This window comes from Tamandua tetradactyla, chromosome 3, assembly GCF_023851605.1.
Source record: "Tamandua tetradactyla isolate mTamTet1 chromosome 3, mTamTet1.pri, whole genome shotgun sequence".
NCBI classification, from domain to species: domain Eukaryota; kingdom Metazoa; phylum Chordata; class Mammalia; order Pilosa; family Myrmecophagidae; genus Tamandua; species Tamandua tetradactyla.
This window is the reverse complement of record NC_135329.1, coordinates 15,529,322-15,555,835: the sequence shown is the minus strand read 5'-3', so window position 1 is coordinate 15,555,835 and position 26,514 is coordinate 15,529,322. Positions and strand designations below refer to the sequence as shown.

The 26,514-nt window shown below is 33.9% G+C and overlaps 1 protein-coding gene across 3 annotated transcripts in view; it reads left to right on the top strand.

Moving 5' to 3' along the window:
• Positions 1 to 899: 899 nt before the first annotated feature.
• ADAM2 (ADAM metallopeptidase domain 2) overlaps positions 900 to 26,514 on the top strand; it is a 110,537-nt gene continuing 84,922 nt past the window's right edge. The window contains exons 1-6 of one of the 3 annotated variants that reach the window (XM_077152558.1): positions 900 to 1,129; positions 1,722 to 1,798; positions 4,932 to 4,987; positions 8,284 to 8,362; positions 24,477 to 24,553; positions 24,957 to 25,125. In XM_077152558.1, the coding sequence (XP_077008673.1) occupies positions 1,075 to 1,129; positions 1,722 to 1,798; positions 4,932 to 4,987; positions 8,284 to 8,362; positions 24,477 to 24,553; positions 24,957 to 25,125 (513 nt within the window). In that variant the 5' untranslated portion in view covers positions 900 to 1,074. The remainder of the gene's footprint in view (positions 1,130 to 1,721; positions 1,799 to 4,931; positions 4,988 to 8,283; positions 8,363 to 24,476; positions 24,554 to 24,956; positions 25,126 to 26,514) is intronic. The other 2 variants (XM_077152557.1, XM_077152556.1) reach the window with 2 other exon arrangements.

Genomic DNA, 26,514 nt, shown 5'->3' with positions numbered 1-26,514 from the left:
CAAACAGGCAATGACAAAAGAAGCTACATAAGTGGGTAATGAACATATGAAATTGTGCTAACCTTCATTAACCATCATGAAAATGCAAATTAAGACAAAAATGCAGAACTACTCTGCAGGTCCATTAAAATGGTTAAAATGAAATATAGAGGAAAAAATACCACGGTCGTCATGAATGTGGAGGAAGTGGAATTCTCATACTCCTGGCAGGAGTACACAGGACCACAACCATCTTCACAAACTCTTTAGAAATATGTATCAAAGCATATGATCCAACAACTTCACACGAAGAATACACCCAGTAGAAATCCATATACGTGTTCAACAAAAGACATGTACAAAAATGCTTATGGCCAAATATTGTTTTTCATAGCCCTAACATTCATTAATAATAAAGTGATATAACAAATGGTACTATATTCATTCCATGTGTAATGTACAGCAACATGTAAAAGAAGACAAGAACCATTTTTAAAAAATCATCCATTGTTACCCAGGATCTCACAATCTCCTGTAAGATCTCAAGCATGAAAAAGTCCATGATGAGTGATTTCATTTATATAACGTTCAAAAACCAGAGAAAGCTCATTTATGGTGTTAGAAGCAAGGATTGGAAGGGGGCAATCTGGAGGCTTTGGAGGGTCTATGCTATATTTCTCCATTCGGGAGTTGATTAAATTTGATTGTTCATTTGGAAATTTACTGGGCTGTGCGCTTATGATTTGAACCTTATTTTAAAAATATATATAATATTTCAATTAAACTTCACTTAAAAAGCGTATATGAATCTTTCTGTTCATTGGCTGCTTCTTTGACCCTGCGTTTCTTAAGTGGCTCCTCCTTTTTTCAGCCTCGAGGCTACATGACATTAAATAGCCGTCTGCTCCGGCAGGCAAGTTTGCAGCCAACGGTGCCTGCGCAGCGGTGCTGGTCCACCAGCCACCCTCTCAGGCCACCGTGGCTCTCACAGTGGCCTCTCCGGGTGCGCGGCCATGCGAGGGATCCTCGTGAGCCCAACTGCTTCCTGGCCAGGCCAACGGCCACTATTCGCGCTGGGATCCAGGAGGCCAAGCCATGTGGAGCCTCCTGCTTCTGCTCACGGGGCTCAGCAGGCTCCAGGGAGATATTGGTAAGTGGCAAAACCCCTTCCCTATCCCTGGGGGAGACGTCAGGTTTCCTTGGAGTGAGGCTTGGCGTTCTGGAAAGGTGCCTTCCTGTGGAGGCTCCCACTCCGCAAGAAGGGGTCACACCTGCCTTAAACACCAGAACCTTCTCCCCCACCCCCCCACCCTCCAACCCCGACCAAAATTCACTTCTGATGGGCGGGAGCTTTCCCACTCGTCCCGGGACCAGAGCAAAGATGGGGTTATTCTATGACTCAAGTGGAAGCCTAAAGATGGTGTTTCTGACCCTTCTCTGCCGTTTTGATGGTAATGAAGGCTGACACCCAACTTCTAGATGCTGGGGTAGAAGAGCCCAGAGGATCTGAACTCGTTTGTATGGAGAGACCGATCTATCGCCCCAGGATAGCAAGACCTTGCTCCTAAACGCAATATTCCTGAAGCAAAATGTCTCTCTTTCTCTTTGTAGTTTTAGAAAGAAGTGGGAAATTGAGAGAATTTGAAAAGACAGCAATAATGAGAGGCGGCATATAGAATTCAGATTTGGGATTTAGATGAGGTAAAAGGGATGGCTCTGATACAACATTTTGCACCTTGCAGATTCTGAAAGACTACGTGTGCAAATTACAGTTCCGAAGAAAATACAGTCAAAAACAAGTGGGGGAGTTGAAACAGAAGTAATTAACCATGAACATTTTTCATAATTTAAAATCAGATAACTATTTTGTTCCTAAGTCAACCTCTCATTTTACAACCATGCATATTTGCAGAATTTTATATTTATGTAGTTTTTCCTAGGTGGAAAAGCCCCTTGGCTTCCTTATACAGAATGATGCTCATTTCATTTTAAAGATGTGTGATATTAGTACTTTTCACATATTTGTTGTAAATACTTTAGTGATTAAAACTATTCCTTTAATTCCATCTTAGTTCCTTTTTGGTATCAGGGTTATAGGTTTTCCTTTCGTTTTCTTTGAATTAATTAGAAAGCATTTTATATTTATTAAGTTCTAGAATAATTGAAAAGGAGTGAATTGTATTTCTTGAAATGTCACACCTTGCTATTTTGTTTGTTAAGTAAATGCTCCGATAATTTTATGCAACTATTTCCTTTGCAAATATCTATTTGCCTTCCTAATACAGAGATTAGAGTTTAAAATTTCAATATATCATTCTTTAAACAAGCATGTATCTGTTCTTCAAAGATTCAAATTTAATCATTTAAAAAGGAAAGGAAAGTTGTAAAGCTTTTAACAGTAGCTTAAGATGGAGTTTCATTTGTTAAAAAGTGCAAAAAATAACGTATCAGAAACAGCAGAAGAGCCTAACCAGATGCAACAAATGAAAGACTAAGAAAAAAAAAGGATAAAATTAAAAATTCAATTGTAGATGAATTAGCATTCCTGAAGGAGAGAAAAAAAAACTAGTCAAGAGACCAGATATGACTAAGAAATGATAAAAAATTGAATCCTCAGATCAACTGTTATGAATTCAAAGCAGAATAAATAAAAACCAAGTAATACCTTTACATATCACAGTGAAATAGAGTACCAAAGTAAAAGAAATTTCTTAAAGGTAGCCATGAAAAAAATAAAAATTACCTGTATCAAATTTATCAGTATACTAAAAGCCTCTCAAAATCAACAATAGAAATTAGAACATAGTAAAATAAAAGCTTCAATATTCTGAGTTTAAATAAATGTGCATTATAGAATCATTTTCTCAAAATAAATATCTTTCATAAATTAGGGTATATTAAATACTTTATATATTATAATAAGGATAAAATAGTTGAAATAATGTACTTTAGCAGACAGAATTTAAAACTGAGTCAAATGAAGTAGGAGCTTATGAAAAATAGTGAATAGATGTATAAGTTAAAGCAAATTGAATATGAAATTTTAATTGGAACCATTAAATTAGCAGTGTATTAGTAATATAATAAATCCCAATAAAATTTAAATTAAAATAATTGATTAACTTTACCAGAAAATATATATATTCAGATTGGATTTAAATATACAACTCTGAGAAACACCTAAATCACAATAAAACAGAAAAGAATATGAAAATAAGAAAAATGTACAAGACAAGTAGTAACCAACAATTAGTTTATATAGCCATATTTTAATCATACAAAAAGAACCTTTAAGGCAGAGCATATAATTAGGGAAGATGATAATGAAATATGTAAAATTACAGTTCTCCTGGAAGAAATTAAAATTGTAAACTCATATAAGAAATGAATCTATTTTATCCAAGCATATATATTTTATATATATATATGAACATATATAGAACAGTATTTATATGTGTATATGTATATATATGTACATGCAATCTGTCATCTATCTATCTATCTATCTTCTATCTATATTGAAAAATCTACAAAAAGGAAACAAATTCCAAGAGAAGGATATTTTGAAATAAATCAGTAATTGAAAAACATAGCAAATAAAAAATTAATGAGGAAAAAGATTTAAACACATTAAGTTTGAACTAATAGACATAAAACCCTGCAGGTTTTATCACAACATATTTTTAAAAATTGCAGCTATATAGTTAACATTCTGTAACCACTATATAATTTAGAAGACAATATCAGTTAAAGCTACCTAAAATGCAGTATCTTTTTCAGTACAGATATTGGTGACATGGTGTTTACATAATTTTATCTCTTTTCTATGTCTGAAATACTTCATAATTAAAAATAATAATGGTGGCTTATAGAGAAATCAAAATACCCTTGAAAGAAATATCATACATAAGTTGAGATATTGAAAGTTTTCCTCCTGAAAGCAAGAAAGAAACAGAGATGCTATCACCTTTTTGATTTATCATTGTCCTAGAAATACTAGCCAGTGCAATAAGGAAAGAAAACAAAATCAAAACAAAAAAGACAAACAAGTGAACAAAAAAATGGGCATAATAATTGGAAAGGAAGAAATTAGGCCATTATTATTTGCAGCTGAAATTATTTTATATAGAATAAAATAAAAAAGAATTACTGAAAATTAGAATTAATATGGCAATTTAGAAAATTCCTTGGAAACCAGACCAACATATAAAAATTTTATTTCTATTCTGATAAATAAAGAAATTAAGATGAAAAAATTTCAGAGGTTCAATTTACATTATATATAAATGAAGTAATAAAGACAAAGCAGATCTTCTCACTGAAGATAGTAAAACTAGATAAAGAGAGTTTAAAGATCTAAATAAATGGAGTTGTATATCATGCTTATAAAGTAGAAGTCCCAATAATGTAAAGATCTCAAGCTTCCCAAATGTACACAGTAAATTGTCCTTTTATCAGACACCTTTCAGAATTCATTTATTAATCTCAATAACATGGATCAATGAATGGAACAGACAAATTTTATGAAATCTATAAATAGTATGCATTATGTGCTACTAATTCTTCACTCTACTGAATAAATTTTCTCTGAGTAATCAATTTAGATATACTTCATTCATTTTTAACATAACTTTTGTGGTGGCCTCAGTCTTACTAAGGTCACCTAATTACTGTATGAAAAATAACCAATTATTCAGATTTTCTTTTCATGGAATAAATTTAAAAATTAACAAAAATAAATTATACAGGATTATATTCTTCTAACCATTATGTGTATGTATTATAAAAGCCAGTATTTTAAGATCAAATTCCATTGAAATAAATTTCCATTAAATTCCAAATTTTCCTTTTGTATTACATGAATGTGTTTTAAAATTTAGTTATCATGAAAAGCGATGGTTCCTTCTTAACATTCTTCTCACTCTTTGCACTTTTCACCTACTCTCTTGCAGGTGTCCTACAACATTCCAATTGAAGGGAAAACTTATACTGTGAATCTAACGCAAAAGTAGGTGATCTACATTATTTTATCATCTTTCCTTGTTTTATTTATAATTAGCACTTATAACTAACCAGAATGCAATTATTTTGCATTTGGAAATGTTTTCAGTTACTGGGTTTATATGCATATCTTATATTATACTTTAAAAATAACAACTTTCCAGTCCATATAATAAATATCTGGAACTTGAATCCATAGTGTGTGTTCTCTTCTTCCTCCTCCTGTATAATGCAGGATTTCTATTTGGTTGCCCGTGTAGTTTTATGGAGTATGAACTTTGGTAATTTTATACATTTCTGAAAACATAAATATGACTTGTTTTTGAGTTCCATTATATTCAACTGTTGATGAATCATGAAGCCTTCCATTACTATTGTTATTGGTCCGATGAAGCTTCTGCAGCCCCTCCCTAGCGTATAGTGGTAGTTAAGGAATTGGTCAACAGTTTATATATAAAGAGGGTGATATCGCATGTACTTTCAATAGATTAAGCAGCTGGGCTGTGATAGATCTAGAATGTGTAGAGCTAACAACAATTGGTTGTCAAATATTTGATCAGGTACAGCATCATGGCAATCTCCAAGGGCCTTCAAACACATGAAATGAGAACACCAAAGATTGGTTTTAGCACACACCTCAAGGTTTTCTTGTCAAATTTGAGAAGGAATACAGTTTACGATTGAGGCTAATGCTAATGAAAAGGGGTGCTTTTGAATAACATCCAGCCATGCAACATGGGATTTCTTCTGAAACTCATTGGCTACATCCCAAAGACTGGGTATGACATGTTATTCTCTGTGTTCATTTCTAAATAATATGTTTCACATTTAGTTGTTTGTTTTAACATTACATTGAATTTCTATTTTATTTAAACTTTTTGGGTATGTATAGTAAAAGTGGGGGACTCTGTTTTTTTTCCATCAGCTTCCACGTTTGTTAATTTATGGTCATTTTTCCTTTCCTCTAAGATTCTCAACTTTAAAAAAGTTTAAGTTTCTGGTATTTTTCTCATGATCTCTTTTCTCTCCTATTTCCATTTCTATTCTTTGTTGATACCTACTGGGAGAGTACTTGATCTTTCATATCAGTAATTCAATCTTGGCTCTTCAACCCATGATATGGAATTCTTTTATCAGCAAATACATATTTTCAGAAAAAAACTCCAACTGGCTTGTCTTTAGTTATCCTTAAAATAAGGTGATGGTTCCTTCCTAATAGTGTTTTCTTCCTGCTCAGTGGTGCCAGAAGCCTCTCATTAGCTTTGCACGTGTTTCATCATGTTTACCTTGAATTTCTCAGGGATCAGTTTTATTATTTTTCTCAAGGAGTTCTTCACAGTTTGGAAGCAATCCAGATGGTAAAACTAATGCCAGTGAGTGCTTCTGATATATTGTATGATGCTATAGCTTAATGATATGCTACTTGTGCATATGTTTTCATTTATCTCCCAAAAGCCTTTGTGCCCAGACCGTGCACCTCCTCCTCCCACCCCTCACCCCTCAAAAAAAGACTTTGTGTGCCTTTTCTATTTGAGGATTAATATTCTTGCTTCATCTCTGGGATCTTATCAATTTTTTTCTCACCTGGCCTAACAAGTTGTACATTATCCTATGGACACAATAGAGATACAAGAAGGTGATGCTTTGCTGGCTTTGCTTTTCCTGTTCTGGATAATAAACTGTTTAAATCCATTTGGCCTCATGACTCCTTACCATCTGAATCTATGGAAGTCCTCTGGGTCTTTTGCCTTTCCATGTAAACTCAGGGATTGCTTGACCACTTGACAAGGACGTCTGAATTTCCTTGTCTACCATCCGAAAGATCTATCATTTCCTATGTTAGAAAGATAGCATTTTTAAAAATGTTTTAATTCAGTTGGGCACTGAGCAGAGTCTGGGCTCCATTGCATTTTGGTAAGGCTCAGTACAACTCTAATTCTCTTCATAATTTAGGTGCATCTCACGTGGGATTTCAACAGATAACGGGGTATATTCACTGTGGTTTTTGCCTTTGGAGGGCATTAGTGTCCTCAGTGTCACAAGGTAGTGAAAAAAGGTTGCTCTGCTTTTCATGAAATTTTAAGCTTAGCCCCTTGGCCACTTTGCACAACTGCAATATTTGGCAAATGATTTTGTGGGGAGAGAAGCTATATGCTTGGTGCTCCTAAAGTGTGCGATAATTTCATTCCAATCCTGCATGTCCACCAAAGTTTCTTCTTTCTAAAATTCCCCGATTGTGGCTTTCTCCCTGGGCTAAGTTGAATACTCAGCTTCTTCCTGCTTTGCCAGTTGGAAGTGGCTGCATATCAACAGCTCAGGACTTTCAACTCAGAGTCTGTGTTTTCCTAGGAGTCCTCACCATGGATCCTGTTCTCCTTATTACTGTAAGAATGACAAAAATTTTTCTCTGCTTCGTCACTGATTTTGAATTAGCTCTTTAACTTTGTGCTTCAATAAATCCAGAGTGCCATAGAAGCCACAAATCCTTATTTGTACATATTTGGAAAATGAAACTGGGTCACCTGCACTACCCTTTCTACTCATAGAGCTTTTTAACCTACTCTTCTCATATTTGCATTAAAAAACATTTTAATATGAGAGTTCCACCTAATCTTGAATTCATGTTATATTAGTTCAAATAATTATTGAGCTTTTGCTTTTTACAGACTTTGTTCTATGTGGTTAGTAAACACATAGATATAAATATTATGTGTTTACTATGTTTTCAGCAAGTATAAATATTAGCAAGTGAGATAGATGTAATTCCCTGAGCTTATGTTATTATGGGATGAAACTGATAATGAAATAATAAATAAGTTTATAGAGTAAGAAATATCAAAAGGTGATTAGTGCTTAGGCAAAACTAGAGAGCAAAAGCAAGAGTTTGGAATTCCTATGCTTTGGTGATTTGGAAATTTTCAGTGTTTTATTCATTTGTCAAGATGGGCCTCACTGAGAAGTTAATATATAATTAAAGATTTGAAATAGCTCATGCGATGAGCCTTTTCTGAAGAGCATTCCAGCAAGGGGCAACAGGTGGTTCAAATACTCTGAACCTGCTCTATTTGAAAAAAAATAAAAACAGCTAGGAGACTATTGCAATTAGAGTGGAGTGAGTGAGGAGAGGTTTTGCGATTAGGAATTTTAAGTGACGATTAGAACCAAATGGATCTATTTAGAGAAGCCCTCTCCTTTCTCTTTCTTTCCCTCTACATATTGGTAAGAAAATATCAATATATTTTCAAACTAAAACCTTGGAAACAAAATTTTCCCATTAAAAAGTTTCATCTTTTTATTTTACAGAACTTTTTTGCCTAATACTTTTAGAGTCTATGGGTATACTGGCACAGGAAGTATGAAACCTCTTGAGCAGCAGTACCAGGTACAGCTTTTACTGTCTGGGTTTCACTTTGTCATGTCAGTTTCGAAATCATCTTATTTAAGGGTCAACATGTTACAAGGATATGAGGAGTTGGGTATATGTTTTGTTTTGTTTTGTTTTGGTCTGAATTTAGCCATTTACAACAGAAATCATTTTCTTTTAATAATGTATACCAAGTCAGCTCTGTTACACACCACATCCAACATGATTGGGATGTTGCTGAGATGCTTGTTTGGTGTGAATGGACACATGCCTATGGATCTGTGGCAGTAAGGGTTCAGTATGTTTTAAAATACAATGAGTCAGGAAAGCTAAGACCCCAAAGTTTTGTCTGAAGTATGTTCAAGGACTAAATAAGAAATGCACGAGGAATTTCAAGCAGATTGAGGGATGAGTTAAATTTTCATATATTTCAGATATTTGAAGATTAATAATGTGTGTAATTGCTGTAAAAATAATAGAGAAGTGTGGACAGAATTTCAGGTATTTCTCATATCAAAAATACTGTTTTGCACTTTTATGTTGGTTTGGTTTTGCCTCTACCCTGCCCCACTAATTGCTCTTTGTTTGTTTGTTTTTGTAGTTTTATAAATTGCATTCCACATTTTATGTAGTGAATCAACCCGTACTTTGAAATTAAAGCACTCTTATTGAGGCTAAGGTTTTAACAGAAGTAATAAAAAAGTCAGTTGATTTAAATTTTCCCCAACATAAAAGAAAGTGTATGTGAGTCATTTATGGAGTAATATACGTCAGTGAGAAAGATGGACACAGATTCTCACACCTGAATTTTGTGTCATTCTGCCATACATAACTCTGCGTTCTACCTCCCAGGAACTAACCATGAGACATGAATGTACAGTTTAAAAGATGGGAGTTTATTAATTATGCATTAATAAAGCATAACGAATGCTTTATTAATAACTGGACATGATAATTTGTTGAGTTTGGCCTCAAAAATTATAGCATCGTATAGATAAGTTAGTTTGACAAAGCTGCAGTCATGTCTCCAGTATAGTAAAGTTTAATTAAAATTAAGTAAAAACTCTATAGTTATTCCTTTATTTGATTAACATAAAATCCACAACTGATTGTCATCTCTATAAGGCATAATATCTTGGCAAAAAAAAAGACTTACCTATAGAAATGCTATTCAGTCAGTTAATAAAGCATCTGTCCCCAGTTTCTAGAGCAGGAGACATATAAGTCATTTGTCTTTATTCTGGACTTTATGGTCTCTCCAGGACAAAAAGAGGGAGATTTGTAATAATGAAAAGGTAAAATGATAAGGATGACATAATCCAAAAAGGGCATGCACACTGCAGTGGTTTGAAACTGTATGTACCCCAGAAAAACATATTTTAAGATTTAATCCAACTATAGGAGGCAGAAATTGGCAGAAATTAAAGGAGAAATAGACAAATCCACAATTATAATTGAAGATGTAAACATTCTTCTCTTGATATTTGATAGGTAATATAAAAAAAATCAGCAAGTATGTTGAAGCCTTGTGCATCATTACCTACTTGAATGAACTGATATCTGTAGAAGACTGCACAGAACAGCACTATACACATTCTTTTCAAGTGCAAATGGAATATCCACTAAGGAACAAAAAAGGGAAAGAGGGTGATAAATGACAATAGTAAAATAAGAAAAAAAAATGGTGAGGGAAATTGTGTCATTAATGGGTGCTTTGATCCCGCCATGGAAAATTTGTCCTGTCTTAATATAAAATTTATCTATTTATTGATTTCCAACTTTTTCAATCAATCTTTTTATAAGATGATATAACTTTCTGGTTGTTCAAAAGAATTATGTTAGCAATCTGTAAAATACAAGTGTTTGGAAGAAAACGAACAAAGCTGATAGAAAGGTAGAAGTATTTACATCTTCATCTTGTAAAGATTGAAGAGTATGACCTATAACTGGTAATGAAAATAAAGTATTTTACTTAACTTTATAAAAATAAGGGGAGTTAGTATATAATTATGTTGAGTTGATGGTATGCTATTTGGAAAATGGCATTATTTAAATTCTTAGGTATCAATGTTGGAAAATGAAATATAAAGCAAACGTTAATGAAAATTCTAGCAGAAATTTGAAAATTAAAATGTTTTAGTGGAATTAAAAATCTCTCAAAACAAGTTTAATAGATAAAAATTAAGCAATAATATAAAAGATTCAACAAACACAATTAACTCAAAAAATTATATTCATTTCAAATACTCAAAATTCAATAAATTTATGTATTTACCTCCATTTCATACCCATCATCATCAAACTTATTACCAGCCTATTTATTGCTAGCCTATTTTATCTACCTGGTGCAAGAACAATCAGGTTAAGAAGCTAATAAAAAAATATCATTTTAGGCAAGAAATAAACAAGGGGCCCCTGCAGACCCTCATATCTATACTCTCAGATTTGTGGAAGATGTATTCTGCTCAGTGCACAATGAAAATTTACAAAGTAATTCACTATGAGATTGTGTTAGCAAAATATTAAAAGCAATTAAGGTAGGACTGTTTCAGTCTGTGCTTAATCAACAGAAAGAAAGTACACAGTAATTTGAATGGGATAGTTTAATATGAAGAGTTATTAAGTATGCAGGAGAATGGAACATCAGTAAGAAATAAAGAGAACTTTATAACTTTAAAGAACATAGGGATACCAAATACAGGAAGGAGCCACTAACTCTAGGGCTGGAATAAAGAAGAGTCTATCCTCTTCAGAGCTGCGATCCAGACCTTATTAGAAGAGTCCTGAATAGCAGGCATAGAGTGGCATAGGGAATCCAAAATATCTAGGTGGTAGTTTTACCATCTAACATAATGGAACCATTATTGTGTCCCCTTTTGGAAAAATTCTCCTTGAGGGCAAAGTACAAAACATTGCTGGTATGGAAAGCAAAAGTTCTGCAAGTTATTGGTCTAATAGTAAGAGAAGCCACTCCCACTTCAATACCTTGATTCCTGAGCCCATTATGCTAGCTATCAAAGAAATAGCACCATATAATGGTCTCTGATCAAACATAATCCCAGCCCTTCAGGGTGCTGTCTCCCAAATGTCAAGGTAAATGAGCCTTCAGTAAGCCATTCCACCTTTGAATTAGACTAGCTGTTTCCACAAGAATAGGGTACATGGACAGACAGTTGATTTCATGATCATGAGTCCATTGATGCACTATCTCTGTTAAAATATTTTTTGATCAGATATTCATCAACACTATACAGAATGCCTTGAGAGTAAATAAGACATTCTCTGAGTCCATGGATGGTGGTGCTGGCAGAAGCACTGTTAATGGGGAAAGTAGCTTGTATCTTTCTAGGGATTTGCCAATTTATTTGTTATCTATTTTTTTTATTTCTGTAAATTTGATAGTAATGTTTCCACTTTTTTTCCTTATTTCACTAATTTGACTCTTTTTTTCCTTGTCAGTCTGGATTAGGGTTTGCCAATTTTGTTGATTGTTTCAAAGAGCAAGCTTTTTGATTTTCTCTATTATTTGTCTACTCACTATTTAATTAATTTCTTTTCTAACCTTTGTTATTTCCTTCCTTCTGTTTGCTTTAGCTTTATTTTATTCACTTTTCCAGTGTCTTAGGTAGAAGGTTAGGATATTGATTTGAGATTTCCTTTTCCTTATAATAGGCATTTATAGCCATAAATTTCCCCATAAGAGCTGTTTTAGCTGCATCTGATAAATTTTGATATGTTGGGTCTTCATTTGCATTCATCTCAAAGTATTTTCTGACTTCTTTCTTATTTATTCTTTGACCCATTCGTTATTTGGAATTTGTTGCTTAATTTCTACATGTCTGTGAGTTACCCATTTTTTTTCTATTAATGATTTCTAATTTTATTTCATTCTGGTCAGAAAACATAGTTTGTTTTATATCTATGCTTCTAAGTTTGTGGGCATTTGTCTCATGGATTAACTTATTGTCTATCATGGAGAATGTTCTGGGTGCACTTGAGGAAAATGTATATTTTGTTGTTTTGGGTTGGCAGTGACATGAACTATAGATATCTGTTTAGTCTGACTGGTTTATAGTGTTGTTCAAGTATTCTGTTTCCCTTGAATCTTTGTAACTCAATTATAACAGCATATAGTTTGATCTTCTGTTTTATCTGGTCTAACAACCTCTGCTTTTTGATTGGATCATTTATTCCAATCATGTTTATTGTTATCACTGATATAGTTAGTATTACCACTGCCATTTTACTTTTTATTGTCTGTGTGTCTTATGCCATTTTTGTCCTCTATTTGTAATTAGCTGATTTTTCTTGTTTTAAGTGAATATATTATAATGAATCATTTAAATTTCTTTTATTGGCTTCTCCCCATATATTTAGTTACTCTTTTAGCAGTTTCTCTAGGCCTTAGAGGCTTAGTTCTTCAACTCTATTAGATTCAGCTTCAGATTTACAGTAGCTCAATTCCAGTGAGACCTAGAAACATTACTCCTCTCTAGATCTAGTCACTTTTCCCCTTTCTGAGATATAATTGTTACATTATACCTGTGAATGCTATAAACACTAAAATTATGACTTCACCATGTGTAGCATTTCCTTAGCCAATATGGCTTTGTTCTCTCCCACTTACTTGCTCTTTTGGCAAGTGTAATCCAAATACATTACATTTCTATATATTACAACCCAACTGTTTTGGTTTGCTAAAGCTGCTGGAATGCAATATACCAGAAATAGAATACCTTTTAAAAAAAGGAATTTATTTAGTTGCAAGTTTATAGTTCTAAGGCTGTGAAAATGTCCAAATTAAGGTACCAAGTGAAGGAGGTCACCTTCACTTATTAAAGGCTGATGCCGTCAGAATACCTCTGACAGCTGGGAAGATACCTGGCTGGAAACTGTTGTCCCCTTGCTCCTGGGTTTCATTTCTTTTAGTCTCTGTTTCTTGTAGAGGTTCTTCACTTTGCTTTTCCAGGGCTGGGCTTCATCTCTTGGCTTCCCTTGGCTCTCTTCAGGTCCTGACTTACTTAACATCTCATGGGAAGGCACATGGTGACATCTGCTGGGCTCTGCCCATATGTGAGCATTTGCTTTCTCTGTCAGCACTCCATGCATCTCCAAACATCTGTGTTTCTGTCAGCTCTGAAGCAGCTATTCTCCAAGCATCTGCATCTGAGGTTTCTCCAGAACGTTTCCCCTTTCAAAGGACTCTAATAAACTATTCAAGACTCACCTTGAATGGGTGGAGTCACATTTCCATCTAATCAAAAGACCACACCCACAATTGGGTGTACCACATCTCTATGGAAGTAATCTAACCAAAAGTTTCTCACCCTAAGCAATAGGTCTGGCCCCACAAGATTGGATCAGGACTAAAACATGACTTTTCTTGGGTACATAATAGTTTCAAACCAGCGTGCCAACAGTATGAAGACTTAAGTATGTCTTGTAAGACAGGTGTTTTAGTTGGCTAGGCTGCTGAAATGCAATATGCCATAATTGGTATACTGGGCTGGATTTTAACAAAGGGAATTTATTCGTTTACAAGTTTGCAGATCTGAATATGCCATCCAGAATACCTCTGTCTAAATGACAGAATGTCAAATGAAAATGTCTAAATCACGGCATCATCAAGGTGTCTTCTTCTGGAAGACAAGCTGCTGGGGATACTGGACTCTTCTATTATGTGGCAAGGCACATGACACTGTGGCTCTCTCCCTTCTCTTCTGGGTTTTATTATTTCCAGCTTCTGGTTTCAGGGGCTTCCTCTCTGTTTCTGTGGCCTTCTCTCTTAGTTTCTGTGTCTTTTTCTCTGCGTCTGAACTGTTTTCTTATGGAGGACTACAGTGAGGGATTCAGACCCACCCTGAATGAGGGGATTCACATTTTAAGTTAAGATCCTGCTCACCAAAAGATCTTACTTACAATGGGTCCACATTCAGAGGAATGGATTAGTTTTGAGAACATGATTTTCTAGAATATGTAACAGATTCAAAACATCGTAACAGGTGTGCTGGCAACAAATTCCCTCAGTTTTTGTTTATCTTGAAATTATTTTGCTTTCATTTAAAAAAATACCTTTTGTGCATAGAGGATACAGGAGTATCAGCTTTTTTTTTCTTTTGCATACTTTGAATATATTATTTGACTACCTTCTGACCACCATTGTTTTGCATGAATAGTCAGCTTTTGCTGCTTTCAATATATTCTCCCTGTCTTTGATATTCAACTCTTTTTTTGTTTACTGCTTGCGAGAATATCAGGAATTCTCCACATGGGGAAGTTCAATTTTCCTCCTTTCTCCCCATTCGTTTTGCAAATACTTCTCTATTCACTGTTCAAATCACTCTGGGATTTATTGGAGCATCACAGTAACATGGACAGACCTATGAAATCTCATGCCCTATTCAAGGGTCCATGTACTTATGGTGTTCAATTTAACTGTCCATATAAGTTAAATTAGGAAATGCACTAGTCAAAATATAAATTTTGTACCAAATAAACATTTCTTGCTTTAGTCTCAAACAGAAGCTGAAATTTTAAAATATGAATGACCATCTGTTTTCAGCACCCTGCAATATTGACATTCCTTTGTTTTTCCTCATGCAAAAATGCTTTTTAATTTGTACATTTAATCGCTATCATTGCACACTCTAGGCATTCCTAGATTATACCATCTCAGTCTTTATCATCTATCTTTTCTTCTGGTTTCATATGTACCCCCAGGCCTCCTCCCTCTATCATTCTCACATTTGGCTTCATTCAGTATACTTACGTTATTGTGCTACAGACAGGTAGTATTGTGCTATCCATTTCTGACTTTTTAGAATCAGTTCTGTTGTGCAATCTGTATCCCTTCAGCTCCAGTTACCCAATCTCTACTCTATTTCTATCTCCTGATAACCTCTGCTCTTAACTGAAATTCTCCAAGTTCACTCATTAATGTTAGTTCGTACCAGTGAGACCATACAGTATTTATCCTTTTGTTTCTGGCTAATCTCAATCAGCATAATGTCCTCAAAGTCCATCCACGTTGTTACATGCTTCATGACTTTATTCTGTCTTACAGCTGCATAATATTCCATCGTATGTATATACTACAGCTTGTTTAGCCACTAATCTGTTGATGGACATTTGGGCTGTTTCCATCTCTTGGCAAAAATAATGCTGCTGTAAGCATTGGTGTGCAAATATCCATTTGTGTCTTTATTGTCATGTCCTCTGAATAGACACCTAGCGATGGTATTGATGGATCATATGTTAATTCTATATGTAGCTTCCTGAGGAAACACCAAAATGCCTTCTACAGTGGTTGCACCATTTTCCATTCCAACCAACAGTGGATAAGTGTGCCTCTTTGTCCACATCCTCTTCAGTGCTTGTTGTTTTCTATTTTATTAATAATGGTCATTCTGGTGAGTGTGAGATGATATCTCATTGTGGTTTTGATTTGCATTTCCCTAAATGCCAGGGAAGTTGAGCATCTTTTCATGTGCTTTTTAGCCATTTGTATTTCCTCTTCTGAGAAGTGTCTGTTCATGTCTTTGGCCCATTTTTTAACTGGGTTGTTTGTCTTTTTGTTGTTGAGTCAAATGATTTCTTTATATATTCTGGATACTAGACCTTTATCTGATATGTCATTTCCAAATATTGTCTCCCATTGTGTAAGCTGTCTTTTTACTTTCTTGACAAAGTTCTTTTATGTAAAAAGTATTTGATTTTGAGGGGTTCCCATTTATCTCTTTCTTCAATGCTTGTGCTTTGGGTATAAAATCTAGGAAACCGCCTCCTATTACAAGTTTTATAAGATATTTTCCTACATTTTCTTCTAAAAGTTTATGCTCTTGCTCTAATGTTTAGGTCTTTCATCCATTTTGAGTTAATTTTTGTATAGGGTATGAGATGTGGATCCTCTTTCATTCTTTTGCATGTGAATATCCAGTTCTCCAAGCACCATTTATTGAAGACACTATTCTGTCCCAGGTGAGTTGGCTTGACTGCCTTGTTCATAAATGAGAGGGTCTATATCTGAACACTCTATTCAATTCCATTAGCCAGTATATCTATCTTTATGCCAGTACCATGCTGGTTTTGACCACTGGAGCTTCAAAATACACCTTAAAATCAGATAGTGTGAGACCTTTGACTTCATTTTTCTTTCTTGAGATATTTTTAGCTATTTAGGGTACCAGATAAATTTGGTCATTGGTTTTCTATTTCTGCAAAGTAAGTTTTTGGGATTTTAATTGGTATTGCATTGAATCTATAAATCAATTTAGGTAGAATTAACAACTTAACTATATTTCATCTTCCAATCCATGAACATGATATGCCCTTCCATTTATTTAGGTCTTCTGTGATTTCTTTTAGCAATTTCCAGTAGTTTTCTTTGTAGACGTCTTTTGTGTCCTTAGTTAAATTTATTCCTAAATATTTTATTCTTTTGGTTGTAGTTGTAAATGGAATTTTTTTCTTGATTTCCCCCTCAAATTGCTCATTACTAGTGTATAAAAACACTACAGATTTTCGAGTATTGATCTTGTAACCTATCACTTTGCTGTACTCATTTATTAGCTCTAGTAGCTTTTTTGTGGATTTTTCAGGGTTTTTGACATATAGTATCATATTATCTGCAAACAGTGAGTTTTACTTCTTCATTTCCAATTTTGATGCCCTGCATTTCTTTTTCTTGTCTAATTGTTCTGGCTAGAACTTTCAACACAATGTTGAATAACAATGGCGACAGTAAACATCCTTGTCTTGTTCCTGATCTTAGGGGGAAAGCTTTCAGTCTTTCCTCATTGATGATGATGTTAGCTATGGGTTTTTCATATAGTCCCTTTATCATGTTGAGGAAGTTCCCTTCTATTCCTATCCTTTGAAGTGTTTTCAGCAAGAAAGTATCTTTAATTTTGCCAAATGGCTTTTCTGCATCAATCGAGATGATCAAATAGTTATTCTGCTTTGATTTATTGATATGGTGTATTACATTAATTAATTTTCTTATGTTGGACCATCCTTGCATACCTGGGATAAATCCCACTTGGTCATGGTATATAATTCCTTTAATGTACTGCTGTATTGGAGTTGCAAGAATTTTGTTGAGGATTTTTGCATCTATATTCATTAGATTGGTCTGTAATTTTTTTTTCTTGTAGTATCTTTGTCTGCCTTTGGTAGGAAGGTGATGTTGGCGTCATAGAATGAGTTAGGTAGCCTTCCTTATTCTTCAATTTTTTGAAGAGTTTGAGCAGGATTGGTACTAATTCTTTCTTGAATTCACATGTGAAGCCATCTGGTCCTGGACTTTTCTTTTTTGCGAGCTTATTAATGACTTATTCAATTTCCTTACTTGATATTCAAACTTTTTAAAGCATATATATTTTTGTCACTCTCTTTGTGTTTATTGTACCTGGAATTCTTTGGGCTTTCTGGATATATAGGTTAGTGTTTTGCAATAAATTCTGAATATTTTCAACTGTTATTTCTTCCATTTTTTTAATTCTGTCTCTTCTCTCCTGGTTCTTTCATTAACATATGTTGGTGTACTTAATGGGGTCTGACACTTCTCTGAAGCGCTATTCATTTTTTTTCATTTTTTTCCTTGCTCTCATTTGGATGGCATAATCGCTATTGATCTATCCTCAGCTGTGCTCATTCTTCTGCCAATTACAATCTGCTGAATTTTTCATTTCACTAATTACTTTTCAACTCTAGGAATCTGTAATTTTTAAAATCAACTCTAGAAATTTGCAATGCCACTTCATTGACATTCTCTATTTGATGTGACATTGTCATCATAACTTCCTTTACTTCTGAAAGCATGGTTTTTTGAGTTCTTTGAACATATTGTATAATGACAAGCTAGAATTAATTTTCTGTCAAATACAACATCTGATCACACTCACACAATATATATGTTGCCTACTTTTTTCATTGTATGCATATTTCATACATTTTTGTTGGAACCTGGGCATTTTAGATAATATATTGTATCTGGTATAGCTCTCCCTCATCTGCCCCAGGACTTCTAATTCTTATCTGCTTATTGATTATATTTTGAAGTCTGTTCTTCCCTTATCTTTATTTAAGCCTCACATAGTGCACCTCTGGAACCCACAGTTTAGTGTATGCCCACAGTCACCCTGGGATTACAGTGGTTTTGTTAAGGCTATCTTTGTCTACACTTAGCAGTTAAACTGCATTAATTATCGCATTGCTCTGTTTTCAACAATGTCTTGGAGCCATATTGCTCCAAAGTATAATCTAATCAAAGTCTGACCTCTTTGAAGGAACAGTTTCCTAGGTAACTGTTAAATATTTGTTCTGACACCCAGAAGGGCTCCTCTCATCCATCTACTTTCCTGCAAATTACCTAGCTTATGTCTTAACTTTGTGTCTTAACTGAATCCATGAATCCCCTCCAGTTGCCCCCCCAACTACAACCTCCACTGTTTTTGTTTTCTTTTTTTTCCAAATTTTTAATTAAAGAAGTTGTAGGTTGACAGAAAAAATCATGTAAGAAGTACATTGTTCCCATATACCCCTGTCCCCTGTTATTAATACCTTGCACTAATATGGTAGTTTTGTTACAGCTGATGAAAGAACATTTTTATAATTGTCCTATTAACTATAGCCCATCATTTACAATAAGGTTCACTGTGTTTTACAGTCCTATGTTTTAGCTTTTAATTTTTATTCTAATAACATATATATGATCTAAAATTTCCCCCTTTAACCACCTTCACATATGTAATTTGGTGTTTTTAATTACATTCACAGTGTTGTGCAATCATCACCAGCATCTATATTTATTAAAGAGATTGTTCTGTAATTTTCATTTTTTGTAGTGTCCTTGTCTAGCTTTGATGTTAGGGTGATATTGGCTTCATAGAATGAGTTATGTAGCCTTTCTTCCTCCTCAGTTTTGTTGAAGGGTTTGAGCAGGTTTGATACTAATTCTTTCTTAAATGTTTGTTAGAATTCATATGTGAAGGCTGGTCTTTTCTTTTTGGGGAGCTTCTTGATGACTGAATCAATCTCTTTATTTGTGATTGGTTTGTTGGAGTCATCTATTTCTTCTCAAGTCAATGTTGGTTGTTCTTCCCTTCCTAGGAAATTGTCCATTTCATCTACATTGTCTAGTTTATTAGCATATGGTTCCTCACAGTATCCTCTCATTACCTCCTTTATATCTGCAGGGTCAGTGACTATGTCTCTTCTTCCATTTCTGACTTTATTTGCATCCTATCCTTTCTCTCTCTCTCATCAACCTAGCTAAGGGCTCATCAATTTTGTTTTTTTTCAAGAATCAATTTCCTGTTTTATTGATTTTCTCAATTTTTTTCATGCTCTTTCATTTTTTCAATGCTTTTTCATTTATCTCTGCTCTAATCTTCAAAATTTCTTTCCTTTTGTTTGCTTTGGGGGTTATTTGCTGTTCATTCTCTAGTTTTTCCAAGCGAACAGTTAATTCCTCAAGTTTGATTTCTTCTTTTTTTAATATAGACATTTAAGGCAATAAATCCACCCCCCCAGCACTGTCTTTACTGTCTCCCATATTGGTATGTTGTGTTTTCATTTTCATTTGCCCCGAGATAATTACTGATTTCTTTTGTAATTTCTTCCTTGACCCACTGGATGTTTAAACATATGTTGTTTACCCTCCATATTTTTGTGAATTTTCTAGCTCTCTTCTTGTTATGATTTCCAAGTGAATTTCATTACGATCCAAGAAAATGTTTTTTATAATCAAATCTTTCTAAATTTATTGAGACTTGCTTTGTGACCCAGCATATGATCTATTCTTGCGAATGATCTGTGCACACTTGAGAAAAATGTGTATCCTGCTGTTGTGGGGTATAATGTTCTGTAAATATCTGTTAAGGCTAGTACATTTATTGTGTTATTCAAAATCTCTGTTTCCTTACTGATTCTCTGTCTAGATGTTCTATCCATTGAAGTCTCCAACTATTTTGGTAGAGGTGTCTACTTCACCCTTCAGTGCTGTCAGTGTTTGCCTTATGTATTTCAGAGCACTCTGGCTCAGTGCATAAATATTTATGATTGTTATGTCTTCCTGTTGACTTGTTCCTTTTTTAAATAAATAGTATCCTCCTTTGCCTTTTTTTAATTATTTTATATTTGAAGTCTAATTTGTTGGATACTAGTATGACTACCCCTGCTATTTTCTGATTGTTCTTTGATTAAAATAACTTTTTCCAACCTTTCATTTTCAACCTGTTTTTGTTCTTGTGTCTAAAGTGGGTCTCGACCACACAGCATATAGATGGGTCCTGTTTTTTAATCCATTTCGCCCACCTATGTATTTTGATGGCGATTTTAACCCATTAATATTTAATGTTATTACTGTAAAGACAGTGTTTCTTATACTTTTTTGTGTGTTCTGTAGCAGCTGAGAACTTAGTGAAAAGGAGAGATGTATTTTGAGGTCACCTCTTGCTTCTTCTAACATGGAACTGCCACCTTATGAGGCAGAGCAAGGGTCATTGGAGTCAGAGCATAATCAGCAGTGCTGTACCCAAGGCAGATTGCTGTTCAATGATTGGAGCCTGGGCAGAAGAAGCTACTCCACATCTCTTGAGTAAAATTTCCAGACCTTAGTCTCAGTGGCAGGTAGGTGAGGCAGGATCAGAAATGCTGACATCTTTATCCTGTCAGGGAGGAAGCTCTCTTACTTGGAGATTAAGGAAGAGGGAACCATTTGTTCTTAGCTGAACCAGTCTGGAGTAGAGTTTCCACTTCCACTGATGGAACTTGGAAGGGGAAGGAAGGGAGGGACTTTGGTTCACACACCACACTCTTATTTTTCTTACTGTATTTTCACAGATATCCTCTAATAGATGTTTCTTAATTTTTCTTTCAGGACAACTTTCCCTTACCATATCTGGAAGACCTAAATAGTTGTTTGGTTGTAATTTTGATCAATTTTAATGGGCAGAAGGTCTGCAGAGATTTTCACACTGTCATTCTAGAATTTAATCCTCCATAACTTTATTTTTGAAAGGAAATTTTTAGGGGATGTATATTTCTAAGTTGCCTGTTTTCCCCTGTCTCAGAACTTTGTGTTATTTCATTATGTCCTTGTCTCCAATTTATTTGATGAAAGTTTACCCATCATTTGTATCATTATTCCCCTGAATGCTGCCTTTCCTTGGTTGTAACCAAGATTTTATTTTCATTTTCAGCAGTTTACTATGATGTGATGAGATGTTTGGATTTATAAATTGCTGTTTCTCACTAAATATGGTGAACTTTTGGCCTTTTCCCCCCAAATATTTTTATGCCCTGATCCTCTTTCCTTTTATTCTATAGCTTTGCTTTTTCCACAATGTCAGGCAGTTGGAATCATACAGTAGTTAACCATTCCAGATTGGCTTCTTTCACTTAGGAATATGCACTGAAGACTCTTCCATGTCTTTCCATGGAATGATAGCCTATTTCTTTTTATTAATGGAAAATATTTCATTGAACAGATATGCTTGAATTTGTTTATCAAATCCAAGTATTGAATGACATCTCAGTTGTTTCCAGTATTTGGCAATTATGATTAAAACTACTAATCATGTGCACATCACATGTGGAGACATCAGTTTTCATCTTGTTGGGTAAATATGTACAAGTGCAGTGGCTGGATGGTATTGTAAGCCTATGTTAGTTTTGTAAAAAGCTGCCAAACTGCTTTCCAAAGTGACTATACCCGTTTTCATTCCAGCAAGCATTAAATGAAGATTCTTGTTGGTTTACATCCTTGTTAGCATTTGCTGTTATCAGTGTTTTCGATTTTAGCCAGTCTAATATATGTGTAGTGAGATCTCATTGATTTCACTTATAACTCGCTAGAGATGAATGATGTTGACCATCTTTTCATGTGCGTATTTGCCAACTGTATATGCTATTTGGTTAGGTGTCTGTTCCCATGTTATTTTTTGTTGTTGCTTATATTGTAATTGGGTTGTTTGTTTTCATACTATTGTGTTTTAATAGTTTGTCTATTTTTCATAAAAGTAATTTATCAGATTTTCATTTTGCAAATACTTTCTCCCACGTTTTGTTTCTGTTTTAATTCTCTTAAGTCTTTTACAGATCACAATTTTTAAATTTTAATCAAGTCAAACATATTTTTATTTCAGAAGTTGTACTTTTAAAGTTCCACCTAAGTAGTCATTGCCAAACCCAGGACCATCTAGATTTTCTTCCAGAAATGAAAAAGTTTTATGTTTTACATTTAGGCTTATGATCCATTTTGAACTAATTTTTGTAAAATATGTAAAGTCTGTGTCTAGATCCAATTTTTTTTCATGTGGGTATAAATAACACATTGTATATGGACTTCCTATTTTGGTCCTGTATCTGTCTATTCTTTGACCAGTATCCCACTCTCTTAATCACCGTAGCTTACAGTAAATCTTAAAATCCGGTGATGTCAGTCTTGTGACATTGTTCTTCAATATTGTGTTTACTATTTTGGGTCTTTACTATGTTTATATGTTTACACAGAGCAATTTGCCAGGATTTTTATTAGGATTGAATTGCATCTTTAAATCAAGTTTAGAAGAATTGACATCTTAATAATATTGGCTCTTTGTATCCATGAGCATATATATATCTCTATTTATTTAGATATTATTAAATTTATTTCATCATAGTTTTATAATTTTCCTCATGAATATTTTGTACATAATTTGTTAAACTTATACCAAAGTATTTAATTTATTTGGTATATTCAGTGTACTTTTAAATATTGTAAATGTGTATTCTTAAATATTTTACTCTAGAATATGTGGTTGGCATCTTTACAACCTATATCTATCCTCTGAAATTCCTCATTACTTCCTTTATTAGGCCTAAGTTTTCTACTATTCTTGATCACGTTTTTAAGACCTACTTTCAAGTCATATTCTGTGTTTTCTAAATTCTGGATTTACTTCAGGGCCAGTTTCTCTACCCTACTTTTTCTTTTGACTTTGGGTCACATGTATTTTTCTATTTGTTCGCTTATCTATTACTATTTTTTTATCATATGCTGGCCACATTCATTGATAAATTAATTTATAGAGCTTGTGTTTCTGTTATCTTTCTCTAGAGAGTTTTAATTTTTGTTCTAGCCGGCAAATAAGTTGGCTGGACGCAGCTTCTAGAGCTCTGTTTCCCTGTGTTTGAAGATAACCAACATTCCTTTTCAGATCTTACAGCTTTTATGGACCTTGGCTCCTGCTGGGCTACTTGGGATCTCTTTCATGTATTCCCGTTTCAGGAGTAAGTTAACAATTCGCACCTGAGTTAATATGTTTTTTTTTTGGCCTCATGCTTTGCTTTCCTCCTTCCTGGATATCACACCTCAGTTTCCAGGCACATTTGAAGTTGTGCCTCCACCCTCCGGCTAGTAGTAGGGAGCTCTGAGTTGATACTCCACTCTGTGCTGTGCTGTGCTGCCTGGGAGAGTACCCTCAGGTGAGGACCTGAACGATGGAAATCCCAGTTTTTGCAGGGCTCTTCTTCTTAATATTGATTCTCTCCTCTCATTTTTTCTGCTTGACTTAGTAGTTAAAGTTTTAAGTATATTTTTCCTGAGTTTATAATTATTATTTTGGGAAGGTTAATCCAGTGTAAGGTACACTGTCATGCTCAAATAATTTTGAAAAGAAACATTTCTCTTTTGTACTCAGTCTGTATTTTTACTGCTACCTTGACAAAATAATCCAGAACTGACAATAAAAAATCAATTTTTGATGGTTTTTTACATTGATCTAATGAGTAACAGTGTCATATTTAATTTATGAAATAGGAAAAATATGAAAATGCACTTACTCTTTGTGAATCTGTATGGAAATTTTTGGAGAATTGAATCAAATGTTCATTTAGTATTCTTAACCATTTTTGAAATTAGTATTTGATAAAACTACACAGGTATATATATATATATATTATGTATTTATCTTTGATAATGATGCCAAAAACCATATTAACTCAGGTATAAATTCTTAACTTACTCCTGAGCTGAGAGTACATGAAAGAGATCTCAACGTATATATTTATGTTTTAAATATTTTAAAATAGTTTCTTTCATATGAATTATTATAATGAAGATATATGCACTTTTATCTTTGTTTTTCAGAATTTCTGCTACTACCAAGGATATATTAAAGATTATCCAAATTCTCTGGCACTTGTGAGCACATGTACTGGACTCAGGTTGTGATATATAATTTTATGGTTTACAAAATGGATTTTTGGGGAAGTATTTTTTTAATTAAAAATAATATGCAAGGGTTCTATGATGTGATATGAATATTTGGAGAACTTATTTCTCATTGTCAAAGCATAACATGGGAATTCTTTCAATGGCTCCTATGCTTTCTATGATTAAGATTTTTTTATTTATGAAACATGAAACATTAATAACTAGGTCAAAATCAATAGCATTACTATTTTATGCCACTCAATAAGTTCCTGGATACTCGGTAAGGCTTTCCTACTTTACTAACACTAGGGCTGAACATAAACTGCATGAAATGTTTAAAACAACTAAATAAGTGGAATTTTGTTGACTTTTTAAAAATGTGTAATGTGTTCATCCATTTTTTGGAATTTTTAGGGGATTGCTGCAGTTTGAAAATGTCAGTTATGGAATTGAACCCCTGGAATCTTCAGTTGGTTTTGAACATGTGATTTATCAAATAAAACATAAGAATGCAAGTGTTTCTTTATACGCTGAGAAGGAAATTGAGTCCAGAGATCTGCCCTATAAGATACAAAGTATAAAGGTAGGTGAAAAATGGAGTAAACTGTATGGCTGTGTGGGCTCTGTTGGTTCTTTCCAAAATGATTCTCTCTTAAAGGGCTGTAGTAAGCAACTCCACTTCAATGGGTGGAGACACATCTCCACGGAAATCATCTAATCAAAAATTTCCCCCCACAATTGGCTGGGTCACATATCCATGGAAACAATAAGAAAGATCCCTCCCAGCAATATTGAATGAGGACTAAAGAACATGGCTTTTCTGGGGTACATGAGAGTTTCAAACTGGCACACTCATGGTGTATAACTGTTTTAATATGCAGTTGCATTAGAATTCCTAGTATTTTATTGAGGAGTTTTGCATCTGTACTTGTAAGGGAAATTGGTATGTAGTTTCCTTTTCTTCAAATGTTTTTTTCTATCTTTGGTATTAGGGTAATGTTGGCTTCTTCGAATGAATTTAGAAAAGTTCTCTCTTCAATTTTTTGGAAAAAATTTTATCAATATTGTTAATTCTTCTTTGAATGTCTGGTAGAATTCACCAATGAAGCCACTTGGATTTTTCATTGTTATGATGTTTCTGTTTACTAACACAATCTTTTTTCTTGTTATCGGTCTGTTGAGCTCTTCTATTTCTACTCAAATAGATTTAAGTTCTGTGTTTCTAAGAATTTGTCCATTTCCTCTAGATTATCTAATTTGTTGGCACACATTCATTCATGGTATTCCCTTATAATCCTTTTAATTTCTGCCAGATTAGCAGAAATGTCCCCGTTTCATTTGGATTTCAGTGATTTGCATCTCTTTTTTTTCTTTGTTAACCGAGCTAAAGGTTTGTCAATTTTATGGATTGTTTCAAAGTGTTATCTTTTAGTTTAATTGATTCTCTCAAATGTTTTACCTTGCTTTACTTTTCTATCTTCTCCTTTATTTCAGTTGTAATCTTTGTTATTTCTTTCCTTCTACTAACTTTATGTTTAGTTAACTCTTATTTTTCTTCCAGTTAGATTATTGATTTGAGATATTCCTTATTTTTAATATAGACATCCATAGCTATAAATTTCCTTTTGAGCACTGCCTTCACTGCATCTCATACATTTTGCTACGTTGTGTTTTCATTTTCATTTGTCTCAAGATATTTTTTAAATTCTCTTGTGATTTCTCCTTTGACCCATTGATAAGAATGTGTTGTTTAATTTCTACATACATGTGCATTTTCCAACTTTCTTTCTGTTATTGATTTCTGACTTCTTTCCAAGTGACCAGGGAAGCCACTTTGTGTAATTTCATTCTTTTTCAATGTATTGGGACTTGTTTTGTGGCCAAATGCATGCTCTATCCAGGAGAATTATCCATGTGCGCTTGAGAAGAATGTTTACTCTGCTGCTGTTTGGTGCAGTGTTCTGTATACATC